Source organism: Falco punctatus, assembly GCF_963210335.1.
Source record: "Falco punctatus genome assembly, chromosome: 1".
In the NCBI taxonomy this organism is placed as follows: Eukaryota; Metazoa; Chordata; class Aves; order Falconiformes; family Falconidae; genus Falco; species Falco punctatus.
This window is the reverse complement of record NC_137580.1, coordinates 69,479,953-69,503,688: the sequence shown is the minus strand read 5'-3', so window position 1 is coordinate 69,503,688 and position 23,736 is coordinate 69,479,953. Positions and strand designations below refer to the sequence as shown.

The following is a 23,736-nucleotide window of genomic DNA, read 5'->3' as shown; positions in this document are numbered from 1 at the left end:
CACAAACTAAACAACAGCAGCAAGAGATGGAAAAAGTTTGTCCGTCCCAGTGAAGAACTGCTCACACTGCCAAGAGTACAAAGCAGAAGGCAAGAAACCAAAGCCACTCGGACACAATTAAGCTTACGTATGTCTTTTCCTGCCTCAGGCTTATTTTCTCTCTGGAGAGAGGGTACAGGGCTGACTGGGACTGCCCAAAACAGAGACAAGTGGCTAAATGCAGCTGGTCAATAAAACCATAGTCTTGCCAGCCTCCCCCATGACTGCTGGAGCTGCTTAAGGAGACCTAAGGTTCCCATAATCCACAAAGAGCATCTATATTTCTTGTGGAAATTGCCATTGATATTCCTCAGCCGGCACCCATTTTTATCCCTTCTCTCAAACCCAAAGCTGGACAGAGCATTCAGATTACACTTGTTATACAGCTCTTACATTTTTTACTAGAGCCACGGCAAAGGCCCTAAAAATGCCCCCAAAGCTCTTATAAGAAGGTTGTGGACATACTGGTGGTAACCACAAGTGGCCACTGACAGCAACCCATGCAGTGCTCGGGTGGGAAGATGTACCCCATACCCCCTAAAGAGCTTTGGCATTCAGCTTAAGCCCGGTCGGGGGATCACAGAGCGAGGCGAGGTGACAGATTCATTCAGAGCCTTGGGAAAGCAGCCCTGGGTTTTTAACCTGAGGATTCAGAGGACAGCCGCCTTGGTCTCGTACAGATCTGACCGTTGGTGCCATTCTTTTAGACCTCACCTTTAGGACAGGAGGGTACATTAACTGCAGCTCAGCACCCTTGGGACTAGGCGCACCCATTGCCACAGAGTTTGCAGCTGGGTGCCCCTGGAGAGCACAGATGTGATGCAAAGGGCATTTTCAAGAGAGTGCATTGCACAAGCCGGGAGATCTGTGCCACTGCAGTTTTGGACCACTTATGAAAGCCAAGCTCAGCACAGCCCCGTCCATAAATGGGTACTTGTGCTAACAGAGGTGGGTGCTAGCCAGCAGTCCCTGGAAGGGTCATCAAGGCCAGTGCCTGGGAAGGTTTAGCAGGGAACAAGACAAAACCGTGATGCTATGCTGAGGTGCTCATAACCATTGCGCTTTTGAAGGACAAGGAAAGGAGAGCTCTGTTCTCTCGTGTCACAGCACGGCTGGTTTGCACTTTCCTTATAGCTTATGAACCTTTCTCCTGAATGCAGAAACCCAGGAAGCAGCAGATTAATCTTTGCTCTCAGGAGGCATGCAAAGACAAGATCAACAGTAAGTATGTCTGTAAGGAGCCCACAGGGGCTAGCACCCATGGGATCAGAAGTGCCCACTGCCAAAGAGCTGGCAACCGGGTGCCCATGGAGGCTGCAGGTAAGCAGCAAAGGGGTGACTGATGTCACCCTTCCCATGTCGATCTGGTCTGGGACTTTTATGTATCAAGAACCAAGCAGACAATCCACCCTTGAAAATAAATCTTGTGTTCAAGTAGTCAACTGTGAAGGTACGTATGACATTACTGCTTGCCATTCCAGGCAGAAACACCTTGCAAAGAGCTTTGAGATGCACGTGAGGGGCCGAAGTGGGTGTAAATTCAGTTTTTGGATGGGGAGGACCAAGCTGCTCAATGTCCTTCTGCTGGGGAAGGCCCCCGGCCAGCACCTGCCCTTTGCGCTGGCACCACGACCCAGGTGGTGGGGAAGAGGAGGCTGGCAGTGGGCACCCCGGCTGTCCCCAGGCACCCCCTGGCCCCCCGCCGCCCCACGGGGACCCCCTCCCACCTCTGACAAACGCAGAGACCCCACAGGCTGGGGAACGTACGTGTGTCCCCGGGGCTGGGTGGCCCGGCGGGGGGAAAGCGGGTCCCGGGCCGCCCTCCCGCGGCCTTGCAGGGGCAGGTGGGGGCCGGAGGCAGCCGAAGCCGTCGGGGAGCCGGGGGCCCTCACGCTGCCCCAGCAGCCCGGCCGCGAAGGCAGCCCCCGCTGTCCCTGCGCCGGGGCACCTGGCGGTCCCCGCTCCCCGGCGGGGGGAAGGGGGTGTTGGGGCGGCGGGGGGCCTTCCCCAGGCCCCGGGGAGCATGCCAGCACCCACCAGGGCTTTTTTGACGCCCCTGCTTTCCCAGCATCTCTTGCAGGCTCACGGGTTTCTTCCTGCAGGACATCCCGACCGCCGCTCCACCGGGGCAGGAGCACCTCTAAGTAGGAAAAACAAGGTCCAAAGAGTTAAAAAGAATAAATAGATAAATAAATAAATAAATAAATAAATGAAGAACGAAAGAAAAGAAAGAAAAGAAAGAAAAGAAAGAAAAGAAAGAAAAGAAAGAAAAGAAAGAAAAGAAAGAAAAGAAAGAAAAGAAAGAAAAGAAAGAAAGAAAAGAGAGAGACAACTCTCGTCTCCGAGGCAGCGCTTGCAGCCTCCCCTAGCCCGAGGTGCAGCACCTTGCCGCCTGGAGTGACTATAGGCGCGGCAAAAGCTGCTCCTCCCTCTTATTTTGCAAATTAGAAAACGAGCCTCAAATGAGTTTTCGCCCCCGGGGCAGCAACCGGTCCGCACCGCTCCCGCAGCGCTCCCGCAGCAGCCAGGGCCGCGGCGGGCCGGGCCCCGGGGGCTCCCCCGGCGACGCTGGGGGGGGGTCCCCTGCCGGGGACAGGTTTGGGGTTAATTATTCGAGGCGATGAGCCCAAACCCGCCCCTCGCGTCGGCGGGCTGGAGCCGGGCGGGAATATTGGCCGGTTCTCGGGAAACACGGGGAACTTTCCCTAAAAAATGAAAGAAGAAAAAAAAAAGGGGGGGAACGGGGGCACGGGGGAGCCAGCGTGTTTCTCTCTCCCGCAAGACGCCCGTGAGCTTTTGTGTCTGTGTAGCTGCAACCTCCCGGTTTCCTTTGTTATCGGGGCGCGTTTCACTCTGGTGTCAAAGTGTGTCAACTGCGAGCCGCCCCCCGCGCCGCTGGCACCGCGCCAGCCACGGCCCCCGCCCCGCACAGCTCCCGCCCCCGCCCCGCACTGCGCCCGCTCTCGCCCCGCACAGCGCCCGCACAACGCCCCGCCGCTCCGCACAGCGCCCGCACTGCGCCCGCTCTCGCCCCGCACAGCGCCCGCCCCTGCCCCGCACAGTGCCCGCACAACGCCCCGCCGCTCCGCACAGCGCCCGCCCCTGCCCCGCACAGCGCCAGCACAGCCAGCGGGCAGGGCCTCCCCCGCAGCCCCCGCGGAACGGTAATTAAAACTGTTGAGGTATTTCTGTTGTTGTTGTTGTTGGTTTCCGAGGCTCAACAGCATAAATGCAACTTCTGCTCAATTAAGCTGCGGGATAAAAATGAAATAAAAGAAGGTCTTAGGGCGGTTCTTTATTTCTGCGCGTTAAAGCGGGAGCCTGAGATTTACAGGCGCCCCCTCCCACCCCCCCATGGAAGGAAACCTTCAAATAAAGATGTCTCCAGTTGAAATGACCGTTATTATCCACAAGCAGGCACATATATATATATAAAATGCATATGTGCACACGCACCTATATAAAACCCCTAAATCTGTTTGCCCTCTCCCTGCTAATGCTAAGGGTGCATTCCTTCCCATTACAACAGCATTTGCACATTTATAGGAGGAATAAAGAATAATAATAAAAAAAAAAGATGCATGATACGTGCAGAGGAGCCTTTCCTCTGCCATCCAGAGAAAGAAGAACTAAAAGGATTATAAAAGTTCAGATTAAAATGATACAAAATCTAGCATTTGGCTCCAACACTAGTGCCTTGGTCCTCTGTAGCTAATCTGTATGCACTCTGTGACCTCCTCGCAGCGAACCCTGCTAAATATATTATTCCCACGGGGGCTTTCACTGCTGCTTGGTGTCAGAAATCAATATGTATGAGGCGCGTGGATGGGAATTTCTAATAGATCTGCCTGGCCCTGTGCTGCTTTTCAATATCTGCCTTGGACTATTAGTGCCGGCTCGGTGCCTGTGAAATAACCGAGATAATCTTTTAAGGTGCACTGTTAAGGTGGAACCTAAATGTTGCCGTTTCAATTAAAACAAAATACATATATAAACACACGTATATATTCATAAATCAGTCGGCGCCGCACGTAACCTTGTGTGTAGCCCGATTATAAACAATGATGGGGATTAAAGTATTAGGGCGAGTATGCTAATGTCTAGATTTCTGAGGAAGAGCTTAGTTCCTTTCTTATTTTTTTATTAACAGAAAATTGCATAGATTGACGGGGGGGGGGGGATTAAAAGTGGAGGGAGCGAGGGATGGCACATTGTCTGTGCAGTTGCCTCCATGCCAGTGGAGCGGTGGAGGTGAAAGAGTGAGATTGCTATATTACTGCAGATAACGCACCCATTTTACCTAAGCGACACCCGATCGTGGTTCTGCAACACTCTCCATTTTAGACTGGTTTATGCACATTGAAATCATTGCCTGAGTGATCCCGAGTGGTGGTTTTAATAATATATTATTATTAATTTTGAGGGTCGGGGGATGCGCTTTTTTTTATTATTTATTTTTTTGTTAGTTATTGCATAACTGAGCCCTGTTGTCCTTTCCTCTTCCTCTTTCAGAGGTGCAGAAGGTGGGGGTGCCCCCCTGCAGCCCCCCCCCCGGGCTGTGCCCCCCCCGCAGGCAGAGGCAGGCAGGAGGCAGGCAGGAGCAGGCAGGCACCGATGCGAGGCTCAGGTCTGAGCGCCAGGGAAGGCTGCGTCCTGCTGCTTCATTCTCCTTCTCACTCTTTGTTTTCAGTTGAATGCACAGAGGAAGCTGTCTCAGCTCAGTGCACAGAGGTGCGGCATATAAAAGCAATAACTTGCTAAAGGACCTCTCGCTCTCCCCTTTTTTTTTTCTTTTTTATTAGGGGAAAGGTAATCACTAATCCATGTATACGCTCCCCCGGCTTTACAGGCAGCCAGGCTGAGTTCAGCTCTGTGCTGGAGATGACAAGTGGAGAGTCACCACCCCAGAGGATCCGTTTTAGCCACGGTTAGCTCTGCTGCCCTTGCAAGGTTGTCACCCTACCAGAGGTTGAAGAACTGGCACGCAGCCCTAGTAATTCTCTTCTCCCCCTCTCCCCCCTGCACACTTCACTTAGCACGGCCCAAACCACCTGACAACCCTCCGAAATGCCCTCGACTGCTTGTCTGGCCTGAGCTGGAGGCAGGGGATGGGGGCTGCAGCCCACAGTTAAGGATGTGGGCCTGGGGAGAAGCACAGAGAGCCATCTCTAACCTTGTATGGTTGCATGGTGTCAGGCCCATCTGTCAGGATAAAAGCAAAAAGCTCCAAAAAGGAGGGTTTGACCATCCAAATTTCACCACAATCCCCTGAAATGAGGAGAAGACAGAGCGAGATCTGTTTGGTTCTGTTTTCTGTAATAACTCTGCTTTTCTCTGCAGGTGCCATGACCCCACAGGATGCAGTCCCACTCCCAGAAACAAAGATCCATCAATGCTACCTAAGAAATGTGAACATGGCTTTTCAGACACTTGCGTGGGTCTGCTTCAGCCACTCTCCTGGTTCAGCATTAGCATTGTACAGAGCCATAAAGGCGGTGGGGGGAGGGGGGAGAAGAAAAAGAAAAAAAACCCTCTGGATGGTTTTTGAAGGGTTTTTTCTTATGCCCATCTATAAATAAGCCTCAAATCTCTCTGGACCCTGAAAAAATTCACCTGGATATACTTCTGCCTCACACATGGTATATAAATAGATCAGAGCTGCAAAGCTCAATTCTAGACTTAAAAATCTACCTGCAAAGATTGCTGGTATTTACAGCCAGGGAGCAGCTCACCAACAGCTCCTCTGGAGCGGGGGACCAGGCAGGCAAGGCAGGGATGCATGCACATCCCAGCCCTGCTGCCTAAGGCTGGGTCCCAGTACAGAGGCAATGCTGCCACTGGCCACAGGAGCTAAATTCTAGGCGTGTAGTTTGGATTATCTATCCCCTGCATCCAGAAAAATGCAAATGCTTATTAAGGGCTCGACCATCACCGGCAGCTTTATCCCAATGCCGAGAGCTAGCTCACTCACTGCCTCAGCCCCTCACAGTATTTATAATACAAACATTTCTAATCTAACACACGCAATTCCCAGCAGTTTAATAGGGCTGAAGTTCTCTTCCCGCCTCCCCTTTCTCAACCCATCAATTAGGTAGGTATATGTGAAAACAAACAACCTATGTGTTTTCTGCATCTCTAAGGAGGTGTAATGGTGCGAAGTGCTGGTTATACTGAGTTTACTGATGGGAAAAGAGGAGCTGAGTGGGTCTTTGTAAACTGCAGGCTTGTTTTTTCCATGAATGCTGAAGATGGGCTGCTTTCGGCAGCGCAGGCAGGGCCAAAGAAGGAAAAGCCCAGAGAAGGGCTTGCATGCGTGCCACAGCCTTATGGGGTGTCCTTAGTGTCGCTGGCAGTGGGAGCGGCAGGAATGACACCCAGGACCTAACCTGACACCTGGGACCTAACCCTGACATCCAGGATGGGGCAGGTGCTGGGCTGCAGCCCAGCACAATTCACCCCCCTGGGCATGGAAGTCACTCACTTGTGTTTTCCTGATCCATTTAGTCTCCTGTCTTTATGTTTACAGCAGCAGAGCAGGTTGTGGGAGTCCCTTACAGCCTACAGCCGATGGTCACTTTTAGTTCACATTGTTTCACTCTGTGTTGACCACCATGGCTCAACTACAGATCTGAGTCCATATTTAAATAGAGATTTTTAAAATCCATTTAAAAAAATCTATACTCATATTTCAGAGGGGTTGCACACCTCCAGTTCTCAAGCCTCCAAAGCAGTGAAAACCCACGTGGGGGACCACCAAACCAGAAAGCAACACATGAAGCATCCCTTGGCCTCATGAGTAACTCTCATGGTATAAAGTATCACCAAGGTGTAAAATCAAGTGTGCATATATTGAAGCAGTGTGTAAGCCATTAATGGGCAAAACCACTTGAGCTGCTGAGGGGAGCAGCCTGTGGAAGGTGAACCAGCTGCTCCTCACACTTGCCACTATCCTGCACCGTGTTTGTGCCATTGTAGCACCTGGGCAAAGGCCTGCCTAGGCAGAGCACTGCTTTGTCTGACCTTTTGCCATGGCCTCTGCCTTATTGCCTCACAGCCCAAATTTGCAAAGATGGGATTTGACAAGAGGTGTCATGTCCCTTCCATCCTAAAGGCAAATAAATGTCCCTTTCGATCATAGCTGTCACCCGCCACTCATTGCTGAGCAACACCCCAGCCCAGCAAATTACTCCTACCCCAGTTGCTGCCAGCATCTGAAATACAGTTGATGAGGAGATGCTCCTGGATGAAGGCAGAACCAGAAGTAAGCCTAGACTACAGGTCCACCCTGCAACACTCATGTGCAATGGAAACACCATCGGCACCTGAATAGAAAAATCACTTTTCCAGTAAGCGTGACCTTTTCAAAAGTGGGCATTATACGACCACATTGTTAAGGGAAACACAGTTAAATCTACTCACTAGAAACCAGCTGGTGTCTCTAAGGGAAGCCACACTGGTGCAAATCAGCCCGCTTGTACTCTCTGCTGCTCAGTGCAGGTCGATGGTTCAACGCTGGGAGCAGCTGGCAGCCCCTTCCCCTGCACGTGCAGGCAAAGGCACGCTGCTGCCTGCAGCCCTGCCGGCTACGGCAGTGGCCTGTGCTCCAAGGACCTGGGAAGGGAGCAGGAGAGGGGTGCTGGTCTTCGGTAGTGGCCGGTGCAAAGACAGTAATACTTGTTTGGATTGGTACATGGGCAAGAAGCCGGAGGTCAAGCCCATAGTGCAGAAGAGGCACCAGCATGGGAGGTGGCCACCACACAGGAGCAGTTCCCTCCCCATTTATTGCTGCACAGCTCTGGGCTTTCCACGCATGCTCTAGGAAAGAGGCTGCCAGTGCCTGGTGGAGGCTGAGGTCCTCTTTTCCACTCTGGCCCAGGGAGTCCCCACCATGCCACTTGGACACCACTGCAGCTCCCCCAGATCCTCCTCCAGTGCCCTGCCTAGGGGCTGCATACGGCTCTGTGGGCCCGGCAAGAGTTGATGTAAAACACAGCTTGAGAGCTGGTTGTGACAGGTGTCCATGAGAACAGGAACGAAGCAACAATGTGACCAAAACCTGAAAGAGAGAGCCCAGAGCAGCACCATGCAGCGCAGCGCCTCAGAGGCAGAGCGTGCGCTGTGTCACTCCGCAGCTCCCCTGTGCCAGTCCCGTGGCTGGAGCAGGACGTCCCAGCAGGGCCTTGCCTGGAGATGTGGCCATATCCCTTACACCCCACTGGGCTCTCGGCCACTGGGAAGGACTGTGAGGAGCAACTTCACCTCCTGAGGGGAGAGGGAAAGGCAGGTGCTCAGCGTGGGCGGCTGTGACAAGTGAGGAGAGCCCAGCTGGGGCAGTGGGAAGGGCCAGGAGCCCAGATGCCCCCACAGGAGCATGGCCACATACCCAGCCCCCCCACACTTGGTTCCTCCGTATGCACCCAGGCAGCGCTTGTCAGGCTTTTTTCCTCTCCGACGTCCTCTCCTTGCAGCGCTACCACCTTCCTCTGATGCAGGGATGGGGGACAGATTGACAGCACGTTTCCCAGCACAGCCAGCGACGCTTGCATGCATTCGGTTAGGGCTGCGCTCAGGGTTTTTTTCAGTACAGGGCTCTTTGGGGGTTACCCCCCAAAGCTGCCATGCCTCTGTTGTGGGGGTGCATGTTTTAAGCAGTGTTTCAGCACTCCTTCCCTGGCTAATGCACCCTCACCAAAAGCTCTCCTTCACTACCACAGCTCCGCTGGATGTGCCGGTGGCACTCACAGTCCTGACCCCAAGCCGGGCTCCCTCCTGGGGGCAGCTCTGCCACGAGGTGGGGACCCCTGGTGAAGGGCAGCAGAAACCAGAGGCACCGATGGGCTGGGGTTGTCCACGCTCCTGGGCCACTGGGAGGCGAAGCAATTCATCTTAGCCCTTCTCAGCAAATCACTCCTGTGACCACCCAACGCGAGCCGGCCATTCGGGCTGAACTCTGGCCATGTGTTATCCAGGCGATGAATCCCGCAGGGCCCTGGCAGCTCACCCCCACTCCTGCAGCTTGCCCTGCCTCCCAGAAAGCATCTCCCACGAGCTGTTGCTGCGGCAAAGGCAAAGCTCTGTCCCATGGAAAGGAGGCAAAATTTGACAACTCCCCACCCCCCGAAAAAAACTTATGAGCCCAGCTCCTGCTACACTTGCCGTTACTCCAGTGCAGTCCCAGCTGCTCCAGCAGCAAACTGGGGGGTGCCAGCAGAAATACCTTGGGGGGGAGCTCCCTGACTTGCTGCAATATCGGTGTGTGGGTTTCCAGGGACAGGGAGGCCAGACCTGATGGTATTGCTTGGCTGCACTAATCAAGGTCAAACTTTTTCTTGGTCTGTCCTCTTTTTCTCCCCATAAGGAAATGGGGTTATGGGGCCATTCAGTCGAGGGGAAGGGAGGAAGAGGAAGGGAAGGAGCAGGAACAGAGCCAAATTGCATGGTGCATCTTTTAAGAAGTAAAAAATAGCCAGAATAGCAAACCTGATCTCCAGCCCAGCACTACCTGTTGACACTCACATGCCCACACACAAGACAAGCAAGTGCAAATGCTCTAGGACATGGTGGCACCAATGGGTTCGACAGCGGAGACGGTCTCTGGGCTGTGGCTGGTGCTCTCGGGCTGGCTGGGACATGGGCACAGAAGCAAGTGCAGGCATGTCTGTAAGCGTGTGCATCAGAACGTGCCCACACAGGTATCTCTTTCTGCCCTTGCCCCTCTGCCTGGAAGTGTCCCTGACCCCAAGCTCCAGGAGCAGAGAAGCCCCATCTGTACAGACTAGGACAGCCCTGTACCTTCCAGCTTGGCAGCTGCTGCCCTTCCCAAGCAAGTCAGGAGCTGGCAAACGCGGCTCAGCGGCACGTTTTAGGCCAGAGAAGCAGTTGTTTCTCCTCTCAACCCCATGGGCTGCACCACGGAGACTCCAAACCTGCAGTTACCACAGGCAAAAGCAGGTTTGCCAACCCAGGTGACTCTTTCCCTGCCTTCTCCTCAGCTCCCAGCAGTGGTTTTGGACAGCCCAGTTAGGGCACAGCCTTGAGCAGCCTGCCACCCAGTTTCCATGGCCATTGGCAGCACTGGAACCCAGCTCAGCCATGATCTATAGGAATATGGCAATGGTGGCATTAGGCACAGGCATGTCCCTGGTCGGCTTTGCTCCCTTGGGACAGTCTTCCCCAGCAAAAGTGGCAAAAGCACAAACAGTATCAACAGTGTTCGATGGAAAGGCACTGGAAAAAGGGAATTCAAGAGACAATCTTCATGTTCTGGGCTAAAAAAAACAAACAAGAAGCATTTGCCAGTGCAAGTTTCCCATTCCCATTTCTCATGGGTGCAGCCTGCTGTTCCCCAGCCACCTCCTCCCTCATCTGCAGGCAGAAGCAGGGGAAAGCAAGCAACGCTCTGCATTTAGAGTAAGAAAAACGCCAGCCTGCCATGGCCACCAAGATTGCTTTTGCACGGCTCTGTATTCCAGGCTATACTGCTTTGATGCTTAGAGCCTGTGTTAAGGATCACCGAGGCCTGGCACAGCTCAGTGCACCCACCAGGGTGAGCAAAAATGCTCATCCAATAGCAACAACCAAATGCAGCATCCCTGGGTGCCAAAAGCCACACAAGATTTGCCTCCTGCATCTGCAGAAGGGCAGGAACAGACCCCAATTCTGCAGGTGTGGTAATGACAGCAGAAGGCACTCAGACACAAAAAATAACTTGCAGAAAGAGCAAAAAAACCCAAAACTCTTTGGTACAACAGACACCGGGAACTCCAACACCCATTTTAAGGAGAAGGTGTTTGAAGGAACAGTGACAACCCACAGAAGCAAGAACCACGGTGCTGTGCATCCCACATCTAGTGCAGATTGCCACCAAGTCAGTGGGAAGGTGACACATTGCACAGAGAACAACAACAACTTTAAAATGATAATTAATGAATTATTACTGACAATTGGAAAAAAAAAATCCCAGTTGCTTAAACAAATGAAACTTGGCTTCTGGAGTTTCTAGCGATAATAAATATTTAAACACCTTCCTTGTTTTAACATAAAGCAGAAAAGAAACGCAGTGACTGCAGTGGGAGCGGCAATGTGTCAGAACAGCAGCACGGAGCATCGCATCAAAACACAGTGGTGGCTCACGCCCGAGCGGTGAGGAGGGGGGCACAGCACACCCCAGCACAGCTCTGCCATAGCATTGCCATCACCCTTGGGAGGTTTCTTTAAACAACCGTCCTGGATATAACCTGCCTCTATGTACAGCGTGCCGGGGCAGGCAGGTGACGAGCTGGGCTGCCTTCTCTTTTCAGTCGAGCCAGAGACAGAAACCGTGGCAAAAGCACACACGCTGGGCAAGCATCTCACCGGCCTGCTCCCTGGGGCACGATTTAGCAACCATGGGCAACTGTTTGGCTGGGGCTACCTCTGCACCAGGAGCCATTGCCACCCACGTGGCTTGCCCAGCAGCTGTGCTTTCCATCACACAAGTGGTGTTCTATGCTGTGGGGATGCCTACCCAAAAAGCACTAATCCACCTTGGCTGCCACCCTGCAGCCTCACTGGTGCAGAACCAGCCTGGGTCTCCCCACGCAGCGCTGCAGAATTAATGCCCTTTTCGCTCCCTCCTTTATTCCCAGCAAAGCCGGGGGCAACACCTGCAGTTTGTGTCACCTAAAGTGCCTATTACAACGTCCCATCTTCGGCAGTTTGTAGCTTTATTCAGACCTTTAATCCTGCAGGCTGAAAGCTTCCAGGTGAGGCATCTGCCTTGAGCTCCATGTCTGCCTTGAGCTTGGTGTGCTTTCAAAGTCCTAGCAAAACCAACTCGGCTGTTCCCAAGATAATAATTAGGCAAAAAAATAGCTACGGCCTGGCTTATTTTAACCTGTTCTGCAGAACCCTCAGCTCTGGCAGGGGAAGGTTTAGGACACACCAGTGATGGATCAAGCACGCCTCTTATTCTCTGCCCCTTAGAAGTCCCCCTAGATTTGGTCAGCAACAGCATCTTAAGGCAGAAGGAGCCTATGTATTCACAGCCACCACTGCAACCTTCACTGTCTTCCTGCTCCTGCCATGCTGGGGATGTGGAAAGTCCAGCATCAACTGCTTTGGGCCATCATGCTCCATGATTTCCCCGTGGAAACTGCTGGCACAGGCAGGAGAACAGCAACCCCAGAGCACTGCTACCTTCCCACCCTCGCTGCTCTGCACCCCGAGTGCACTACCTACCTTGCAGGTGCTCCAGCCTCCGGGAGCTCAGGCCACCAGGCAGCTGCAGCCCCACCGCCTTCCTGGGACCTGAACACCACAGCTGGGGACCAGCCGGTAGGAGCCACAGCTACTACACAACTAGAGAAGGGAGCAGCTACAGAAAGGAAATACAGGGGAAGGGGGAAAAAACCCAACCAAACCACCCCCACCCCCAAAAAAACCCCAAACACAACACAACAAAGAAAAAGTGAGCAAGTGAACTTCTTCCTCTGCCTGGCTTGGGGGAGCTGCAGCTCTCCCCAGCTTCCCTTCTTCTTCCAGCTGCTGCAGGTTTAGCTGGTTATTGGAGCAAGGTGTGCTGCGTCGCAACAGGGAAAAAACCTATCAGCTAATAATCCTGCTCACACTTTATCTTTGTGGTGAGATTGCCTTGGGATCGTTCCCATCTTACAAAAGTCACTCTTTCCAGCAAAACTAGGACATGAAAAGCAGGGGCCAGACGGGTGTGCCCCAGAGGTCCCCGGCTAGGGTGGCTGTGCCTCTGGTGGGTTTGGTGCTATGGAGGCTGGGTCCTGTCTCACCCAGCTGCACAGTTCAGCGATACTCGATCTCACCGCTCGTGTCCAAGGCCTGAAAGCTGACAAAGCATCAGCCCTCCTTCAGCTATCAAATTCCTGCACGCTCTTTGGCGAGATTAAGGTCACGTGTGTGCCCTGGGCCTCCAGTGGTTTGAAAAATACAATTTTTATGCATGCTTGTGACATGCGTCAGACTGACATATGGAAAGGATGCTGACTTCTTTACATCAGAGGGCTGCATGTAGTTGCGTGCAGGCATCAGGCCAACCGATTTCTAGCCCTGCTGCCTTTCCCTGCAGAAATGCTCTTCCATCCCAATGGTCTCCTTGAAGAGGCCATTTAAATGGTTACCAATTACTACCAGCTCACTCATCTATTGAGATGCCCTAAACAGCTCACATGGGAATTCATATTCTGTTTACTACACACACTTACTATCGGCACTTCTAAGCTGTCTGAGTTTGAACTAGCCATCTAAGAGAGAAAATACCTCCACCACCCAGAGAGTCCTTTCTGGCTGGACTTTTGCCATGCGTTGCAGGTCGGGGAGCGCCAGGACCCCGGGAGCGTGGGAGGATGCTGGCCCCAGAGCTCGGTCTGCGGAGAGGCTTTCCGCCTGCGCGTGCTCCAGCCGCCCCTGCACCAGGGCACAGGCTGCAGCGAGCATTGCCCGGCTAAAGCGAGTGAGCCATACTGGAGGCAAATGCTCTGCTTAATTGGTCTCAGCTGGAAGCTGCTCTGTGCATGTCAGCGTGCTTAAGGAAGCAGGTCTACAGGAGAGAAGGCACCAGAGTAATCAATTAAAGAAAAACCCCTGATTTCCCTTCCCCCTCTCTCTTGGCCCTAAACCCTGAAAGTTTGTTTTATTTTAAATGAGGAGTGTTTCTGCCAATTAAACCAACTTGAGAATAAGGTTTTGCTGCTGGTTTTTCCAAGTTTACTACTGGTAGCACCTGTGGAGATAGCTATAGAGACCTGGTTAAATCAAGTCAAGGTTTGCACCTTTATGTCTCCGTATTATTTATTTTCTTAAAAAGAGGAAAGAAGTGACACAAGGAAACTCTTCATCCAGTTAAAATCCAAGTTTATTAGCCTGTAAAAGTCTGTTTCCACACACTAATCATAAGAAATGAATGAATGTTTATGGAGTGTAGCATAAAAATATACGGAGTCAGCCATAGGTTGGAGTTTATGATTGCTCACAAAAATTAATCAGCAGATCACATGGCATTGCATCAAAAAGGCAAATCAGTCCTAGGAATGCAAACAATCAGGGTAAAAAGGCAAAACAAGTAAGAGCAGAATATCAGAAAGCAATAATTAGTTCACAGTTCCTAATGTGGGTGACAGCTTTCTTTAGATCAGGTTATTTACCCACTAACTCTCCAAAAATGGGCTGAAAGCCAGTTGTTACAATTTTACATTAAACAGTACATTCTCAGTCAACATATCAGCTGGTCAAATTCACAAGCAGTCTCCAAGAATGACTATTAAAATGCAGGCATGTAAGAGACTAGAGATACTCAACAGTCCAGTTATTTCTCCTAAAGCCTGGTGGCCTCAGACACTCACAGCTAGAAATGAGAATCTAACACGAGACCCATGGGTCGAGATACTCTAGTCATTGTCCAGGTGCCTTCTCTCCTCCTAAAAACCCTCCAGTGTACTATCTGCTCATCAGACCAGGGGATGTTCACCTCCCTGTGGGCATGAACTTTCCTTCCTTGGGAGGGAAAGGGATGTTGTAGATGTGGCACAAACTTGTGTGTGTCACGTGTACCAGGGAGGCAGTGGTGGGAATGTCCCCCACTGGGGTCTGTTTGCTTTGGTGTTGGTCTTCCGTAGGGCTGTGTCTGATTGCCAAGCTGATTCATGGACTTTGCTCACAAGATACACCTGATGCAGAGAACACCGGTGTTAGGAGATTTGGGCAAGCAACAGGGCTTTCTGGTTTCTGACCTGGGCTAACTCTTCTCTCTCTCTTTCCAAAGGAAAATGTCTGGCCAAAAAGACATCTATTCCTTCTAACCTTCTGGGTTTTCCTGAAGTAGTGAGAAGGTTAGCGTTATTAACTCCGTAAAGACAGCAGATTTAAAGGAGTGAGGGAAGAAAGGTGTTTTCTTCTCAAATGTAGGATGCTTATACACATCATAAACCAAGCTGGGGAGAACTGCACTGAATAATTAATTGGGCTTTGCCTGACATCATGACACATGCAGGAATTCTGCTGATTTATTTTCTAGCAAAGACCTTCAACTCTGCAAGTCAAAGGGACCTTATACAGACCAATGAACCCACAGTTACAGCATCTTCTCTTATAGGTAAGTCATGTTAGACTAAGTAGTACCTTCAAAGTTTGTTGGAAAATTAACCCGTTAAGGCTAATTTCCAAACCCCCTTCTTCAGGGAACAGGCAGTAGCACGACAAATGCCTCCTGCTTATTAACTTAAGAATAAACTGACAATCCTTTAATAGTTCAAAAACTTAGAAGAGCAATGGAAAAAAAAAATCCCAAACATTGCAGTTTATTTAGGCAACCTAGACCCTTGTCTCGCCAGGCTACAGCCTGCCACCAGCATGTCCTTTGTTCTGCCTACCTTAGGCAAAAGTGCCTTGCTGAAGGAACCAGCTACCCAGCCTAAAAACCAAATGGCAAACAGAAACAAAGCTATGGTGGCGGAGGATCCCGACGTCTTTGCTGATGCTGAACTTCACCTTCCTTTCCTCAGATAGTTCCAGTGGTCTCAAACTTTATCGTATGTTCTGCAGTTATTACCGAGATGTATTTCTTACCTTTATAGATTTTGGGGCCACCTATCCAAGCTCACCATACATTGGTGACTGGCTAGATCTTTACAGTAAAGGAAGGTAGAACTTACAACTAAGTCACCTATATAATATATTCCAATTTCACAAGCTATCTTAGTAAAGCCCATGGGAATCTGTGGCGGACTGAAGCCTCCCAGAAGGCATGTTGCCCTGTATCACCATTCGTAATTTCAGACTTACTCCTTGGAAAAATGTAAGACAGCACTCAAATAGCTAGTGGCAAAACCAAATGGAGTCCAACACAGCCTAGAAGAATTGAGCTTCCACACAAAAGGGTATTTTCCCTCCTTTTAATAGTCTCAGTAATGAGTTTGTCAGTTTGGGCTTTGAAGAATTACCTGCTGGTTGTCTGGGATTTTTTTAATATTTTTTTTTAAATTAAAAAATAAAAGCTATAAAAAGCTAGAGGTAGTTTTAAACTGCAAGGTTCATATCTGGGGCGAGTATTTCTCCAGAGCTGAGGGACGTTTTTCATTCAGACTAGTATAAAACAATACTCATGGGGAAAAAGAAGTTGAAAGAGAAAGCATTAAAGGAATAGGAACTCAGAGATCTCTTCTCGCTTCCAAATCGACCATCTCATGAAATGAGTGTATTTCCTCCCTGTGAATTCTATATTTAATCCAGAGAGATCACTGACTACGCCTGAGCAACCTGGCAGCCCTTTTCCTCCTCTTCAAACAGACCTCAAGATTCATTCTTGGCATTGTCTAATGAGCGGCCTACGTCTCCCAAGAACACATAACCTTACGGATTTCAATGAAAGCAGACAGGATCAGTGGAAAATCCACTTCTATTCCCTTCACTTTTGTTGCTTTCTTTCAAAAACAAAAGGCTAGACCAAGGCTTCCCCTGGAAAACCAGCTGGCATTGAAGGAATCTCACAGACCAAAGGACCTACCTCATGTTTCAAACTCTTTCAAAATCCTGTTTTGGCACCTAAGAGCAGGCATTCTGTTTATTAAAGGAATATTCGCAGAAAAAGACATTCTAGATTTCACCAAAATCAGGCCGGCACAGTCACAAACCTTCTCACCTATCTGAAGCTGCTTTAAGTAGTAAGGGGAAATAAAATGGCAAGAGGAAACCATTTCCTTTGCTACTGTGTAGTTCATGAGGCAGGTAAAGAGCAGAACCTTGAACTGAGAAGCAGCAAACCAAAAACGAAGATACATCATTCTCTCACAAACTGTATCTGTAATCCCAAATACTCTAACAGCAACAGGGATGATCTAATCTCAAGACTGTTTGTTGCAAGAGTTACAGATGAGATATCACCGTCGTATGCTTTTCCCTACAAAGCTAACTGCTAATTTATCACGTCGCCCTCACTAGTCCACTCTTTATACCACAGAGGTCTGTGTTAAAGGGTTGAAGGCTTTTCTGCAATCCATCTTGCTTCTACTTCACTAACCTTCTCGTAGCCTCAAAATCTCAACGTAACATTCCCAGTCTTAAAAAGGCAGTATTTTTTTTTTTCTGCTATTTAAAAAAATCCAGAATACAATGTTACCTTCAGGTAAACAACTTAGGGGGTTTCCATCAATTGCCAATTGAGAAGGAATTAGTTTTGTAGCTATTATACCATCACTTCATAAGCATTCATTCCCACATGCAAGCCTGAGGTCAGCATTTGGACCTGCTTGCTCATTTTGAGGATTCTTTTTTTAAAAGAGGTTTTCTTTGTTTAAGATCCCACAAACAAAACCTGTTTATGGAAAAAGAGAGATATTTTGAATACTAAAGTCCTTTATTCAACAACACAGAAATATCACAAAAACAACTTTACTGGGCAAATTGAATGTCTTTATACAGTTTTGTACATGCCCCATAAGTGATTATTTTTTTCATAAATACACTGTTTTCCAAAACTGTTTTTTTTCCATAATTGCACAAGCATACATACACCTTACACAAATATCTATTAGAAAATTTAATAGATAACTGCACAGTTCAGAAATAGGAGAACACTGTGAAAGGAGTACATTTCTGTGGCCTGTGTTTCTGAAAAAACCCTCCTAGTTCCCTGCAATTGTGAAAATGGAGTACTTTCTAACATAGGAGCTGTCTTTTATTCACTAAGAATACAGTAGAGCTCAGCGTGAAACTGCCAAATTTAATAAAAACAAAATCTGAAACATTTAGCTGTTACATGAGAACCCACTGTTTGATATCGCTATGCATCTAACCATGATCAAAGACCCACTACTGCTTTTTGCTGAATGCATTCGACCCTGAATAGTATGTTCATTTAACTACTTTCTTTCTTCATTATTTGATTACAGATATAGCCCATTTAAAGACTTTATATTCTTTAACATTAATTGTAGGACTTACAAACCAGGGGTTCTGTACAAAAGCGAGTATTTTCCCTCATAGGGAGGGTCTGTTATTAATTGACAGAATGTGTATGTGTGCCTCCCTTTCAGCCTTACCATTTTTCTTAAGTTTATCTGGGGTATGCCAAAAATGCTTCCATTAGGCTTAGTGCTCACACCTAGAAGATGGCAAAAGTATGTTCTGCCTTTTTTTTGCCACCTCCCCCGCTTTGTGCTTTGGGGTTTTTTTTACATCATGAGAATGAAAGACAGAGTGGAATACAAATTTTCACACTGCAAAACGGTACCGGACCTTGTGAAAAGCACAAATTTGGTAATTAGAACTGGACAATAATCCAATTGACAAATATGTGCATAAACTGGGGGGTAGGGCTGCAGTGGAGAGAGACAGGCCAGAAAAGGGATTTCCTTCTTCAAACATCACTAATTAAAATGCTCTATGTGCACTACATCATATAAATACTGTTTCAGCAAAATCTAAAAATCTGATGGTGCAAAGGAACAACATCCAAAATGAAAACCATACAGGTAAATCAAAGAAAAATCAACTCTTGTTCATTTTCAGTAATTAACAGGTTTGCTTGTTTGTTTGTTTGTTTTAACAATTTTGAATTGACATGTAAAACACCACAATTACAATATACAGATCCATCAGTTCTTTAAAACAAAACGACAAAACAAAAAAAGAAACCACATCAAGACATGCAACATTAGGGTATTAGACAGTAAGTACATTGCTATGAATATCTTTGTACACCTAATGTAGCCTGAACTTAATTTTGCCTCTGCTTCTGTAAGAGCAATCACAGTTTTCCAAAAAAGCAAGGCAAGCTTACCAGCCAAATGTGCAAATAAGGCTTCAGTTTGTAAATCAACCAGCATTTTGGTAGAGAAGGCCTTACAGAGCTCGTATTGGCCTAGTGGTCAGTAACAGAGGCCCTAACCAAAAAGTTTCCAACACAAAAAAAATCCGTACACGGCTGCCATACAAACAGACGTAAAGCTCATTGAATGGGTATGGGTTGAGTATTCAACTGAGGATCTCTCACAAACTGTAAGAGGGGCACCATGATAGAAGCATTTCAAGTGTGACATTCCATCTCTGAAGCCAGGTATGTGAGGTCATACGACGCAAAGACACAGGCACAGGCATTGACCCTAAGTTGAGGACGCAGGTGTAAGCCCAGCCCGCCCGCGCTCCCCCAGCTATCCTGTGTCATCCATGCTCTGCCCAGCCCTGCTGACCCAACACGTGTGACCTCAGGAGGTTGCTGCTCCTCCATCCCTCAGTCTTCGCTTTCTGGGCCATTCCCAACATCCACCAGTCCTGTGAGCTCCCCCCACCCCTGCCAAAGCTGGCGTTTCCCCCCGCCTGCATAGGTCCCACACCGCAGCATTCCCAGCCCATCCCCTGTTCTTCACCAAGTGAATGTGACCAGGGGCCAAAGGCCGAAGTACTTGGCCAAAAATGGAGAAAGTGCTGAAACGACAGCAGATTGGAACATGCTGTGCATCATTATCTGGTTATTTCCATGCCCAGCACCTTGTCTGTGAAACTACTGGTAGTCCTATCTTGTACAAAATGATAAATCTATCAAATACATGGCACAACAGCATTCGTTTACTTTGATGGGATGGCCTTCTCGCTCATGAGTGGTATGACGAAGCCAAGCAATAAAAAGCAATGATCAACTGATAATAAGTATCCCTAAGTTCAGTATCCTCCATATTTTTTATGACATGTGAGTTATATCCCTCCGTGCGCTGCCTTTCCAAGGAGCAGGCATCTCCTCTGCACAGCTAGAGCAGGAAGAACGGCAGAGCATTCTTCTGGGGGCCTAAGGGACCGGCCGTTCAGCAAAGCCGAGATCAGTCAACCAAGAAACGTGAAGGGAAAAGCGGTCTTTTTTTAAAACTTTTTTTTTTTTTAAAGTTCATTTTTATACTGCAAAAATATCCAGGCTCTCAAATGAACACAAGTGCGAGACCGAAACCAGTCCAACTGTCAAAACTCACTTAACTGTTAAGAGTTCCACTTGGACCAAAAATATGGCATTCCACTTTATAAAATATTTACTCCATTGACTGAAAATATTACATAAGAACTCATAGGTGAAGGGTAATTAGGCTGAATCATAGTTTTTTCTAAGGTCTCATACTCACTTTGTTTTGCATCCTAGAACAACCTTTGTATAGACGACTGGTTTTGCACATCTGCCTATGCTGGGCACTCCACGTCAGAGCACAGTGAAAAACAAGTCAGACACCAGACAGCATTTCTGGAGAGATACCCCTCTGTAAAGCTCCTTTAGAAGCAATGCAAGTGTACAAACCACTACGCTAATACAGTGCTTGAAAGATTAATTTTAAATGTTACGTCTTCCCCTCTTACACCACCACAACGGAAGGTAATTGCTAGATGTGTCACAATCTTTTGATCTTGGAAAACTTGGCATCAAGTCTCTATGGAAGGATGCATGGTAAAACAGTGCTGCTGTTGCTGCTGCTGCTAAACAACAAGCAAAATAATAGTTAAAGCTAGAATTTTATTGCTCCGGATTTAACTCGCAGAACCACACCATTGTGTACAAACCGTTAATCTCCATAGATGCTCAGACATGATTGTCTCCTTGTGTCTAAACACACAAAATACAAGCGGCTATCTGTACAGTTTACAGTACTGAAACACATATATTTGAAAATGAAGTATAGATATGTTACTTTTCAAAGATACATGACTTTATAGCAGGGGTTTACCCAAACTTTTTTTTTTTTTTTTTACAGCCACTTTAAAAATAGACAACAACTTCACTAGTATAGCTAAGTTACATCAAAGAAAGAATCAGTGTACTGAATGTGAAGAAGCTGGCCAATTCCCCAGGCTCCCAGATTTTTGTCTTTTGCTTTTGAGGAAACCCCTATACATAAATGAAAATAGTATCTGAGTATATTCTTCAATGGTGGACTAAGCAGTTTCTTAAAACAAGACTTTAGCTTGCCATTCACTTCGGACTGCCTTGAAAATAAGATACACTACTGCTTAAAAGAACCATCGGAATGCTTCAGCGCTGGGAACAGGTGTTCTCTAAAAAAAAAGCAAGAAAACAAGTTAAGCTTTCTTTTGCGGCATTGGCATACTTGAGTTCTTCTAGTTGTTCTTTTCCTTTACATTTTAGGCATACTTTCAGTTATCTAGGAACAACATGATGCCTCACATTGCTTTACAATAAATCGAAACATCCTTTCTCCAAACACACCCCATTTTAGAATCACACGCGATACATCATACTCGGTATATACCACACCTAACATGCTCTCTTCTCCTTAGTTAGTTAAACAAGTTAGTCATGGAAATGTAAACATTGCTAGAAAAAAAAAAAATCTCCTGGAAAATAGTGCTTTTAGAACAACCACACAGTTGTACAATGGTTTCTGCCTGTGCCTTGGCATATGGGATGTGCAGCCATGGCTTGGTGGGTTTGCAGGTTAGACACACGCTTTGGCAAGAACACTTCTTTTGATCAGGGAATAATGAAGGCATTGATCTGTCATTCAGAAACTGTGCTCTGTCTACGGACGCCTTGGGAGCAGAGGTCGGCATTTTCAAATCTCAGGCCAGTCACCTCATTCCACGTTTAGGTTGCAATGCAGAAAGCACTTAAGCACATCCTTGACTTCATTTCACCGAGGGAAACATCCTGCTGACTGCGGGGGAGGGCTGCCCAGACTGCCCCTGTGCTTCCTTTTGCATGCATGCTAGACCCTGGCTTACATAGAAATAGTCTGTTTGCAGAGCTGATACCCTCCCTCCTTCCCCCGCCTGCTGTCCCCCACAAATGATACCCACTTGCATTCAGGTGCCTCCATACACATCTGAGTTCACAGCTTTAAAGTACCACATACATGAGAGACTGAGGCGCTGAGCCTGCAAGGGCTGTGAGGTACTTCTTGCCCTCAATTTCCTTCAAAGTCAAAAGATGATGAAAGTGCCCTTGAACCCATGCATCTAGACCCACGTCTCTCCTCCAGAACTAATGACCACGCACTGACCAGGGAGGCAAGAGCAAGCCCTGAGATGACTTTGTATCAGTCAGTCTCAGCTCACAAGTACCTGTTTCATTAACAACTGCCCACAAATAGTAGCATCACATCTGATTAAATTCCCCTAAAAACAAAACTCTGGAAATATGCAAACAAATACTTGTAATGAAAGAGTTCTCTCACTGATTTTGCTAGTGTCATATACAAATACCATGTCTCTTTCTGAAGGAATTCTTCCATTTTTGTTTCAGGAAAGAGCTTTTACACGTTTTCCTATTTTTTTGACAAAAATCCCCAAACCATGGACCCTGCAGTATACAGTGTGCCTTGTACTTGAAGTCAGAATATATCTTTCGGAATTCCAGGGAACTGCTTATTAGTATGGCAAGTATTTTTTGTTGAATAATTAGCCCATTTTGTGATAGTCAGCCTCAAGCAGTACACAGCTCCTCTTTTTGTAAAAGCCGTATGAAAAGGGAGCTGTTATTGTTATGTTTATCGCTCATGCCCATGAAAATACCAGAGATGAAAATACTTCTGCTGTGTCACCAGAATTCTGACCTGTGGTCAATTCAATACCCTCTCCCCCTCCGCAAACATTAGGGTTTAATAAATCATCCGAAAATTAACTTTCAAAGACAATGAGCTGGTCTGTTGAATACAATCGCCCTCACCAGTATGAGTTTTCTTTGTGCCGGTGGTCCAAAAGTAGGAATTGCTCCTATCCACCCTTACCAGTCCCTGTTCTGCCCCATTATGTGTGTTTAGCCTAAGCACAAGTAGTGACAAAGCGCAGCAGCCCTCCTCCCCAGGTACACCGAGGAGAGCTAATGCAGTTGCTAGACCATCCGCACCGGTCTGTGTGGGCTGTAAGATGGCTGCTGAGAGCGAGGTATACAGATTTATAATTTATAAAGAGGTTGACTGCAGAAAAGGCTGGAGTTCAGAATGACAGGAAACAATCATCCGACTAAATTGACCTCAAAAGAGCAGCCAAACATGCAAATGTATTAAACCCAATAGATTGCCTTCACCTGAAAACTAAATGTAATACTCCGCTGTGGGTCCATCTGCCTAAACACAAAACCACAGCTAGACAGAGAGATTTAAAGACATAGTGACTGAGATGGCCTTTATTTATTTTCTTGCAGCATCAGGTTGAGTTACTGTCAGACGTTGTCATATCAGCTGGAAGTAAAGGTGCAGTGTCTGATTAAAAGGTCATTCAGACATTTAAATACACGGGAAAATATTTTTGAAGGGCAAAGCTGTGGTTTAATATGTGTGCTTTTGAAAAACTACAAGATAAGGAATTTTGCATCCACATACCGAGTTCTAATTAAAGATACACATTTACAATTAAATATCCATTGCGCTAACCCCCAAATTGGGAATGAATTATTAATCCACGCTTAAACAAAAAAGAAAGCTTTTAGAATCGAATAGGTGGATCGAGTTAAATCTAAACCAATTTACGTGATGAAATCCATAGATTTTGCCACTCCAAGAATCAAGGCTATTTCCAGACACAAGGCTATTTCCAGACAAAAAGAGACCCTTCAGCCCATTTAGTGGTTCAGCACACCAACGTACAAGCTTAAGTGCAATGACCATCTACCACCTGGCTGTATAAACCTGGGAGTCCCAGCTGGGGAATCAAACTCTCGGCAAGATTACAGCGCATCCCTGGATCTCTGTGCTGCCAGCA

The 23,736-nt window shown here is 47.8% G+C and overlaps 1 protein-coding gene across 7 annotated transcripts in view; it reads right to left on the bottom strand.

Moving 5' to 3' along the window:
• CXXC4 (CXXC finger protein 4) overlaps window positions 1–23,736 on the bottom strand; it is a 123,526-nt gene that overhangs the window by 81,287 nt on the left and 18,503 nt on the right. Inside the window, exon 2 of one of the 7 annotated variants that reach the window (XM_080379730.1) lies at window positions 3,137–7,650. The exons of 4 other annotated variants lie outside the window; for them this stretch is intronic. In XM_080379730.1, the coding sequence (XP_080235856.1) occupies window positions 7,546–7,650 (105 nt within the window). In that variant the 3' untranslated portion in view covers window positions 3,137–7,545. Of the gene's footprint in view, window positions 1–3,136; window positions 7,651–20,735; window positions 21,073–23,736 lie in introns of those variants that run through there. 2 more of the 7 variants (XM_080379734.1, XM_080379732.1) reach the window with 2 other exon arrangements.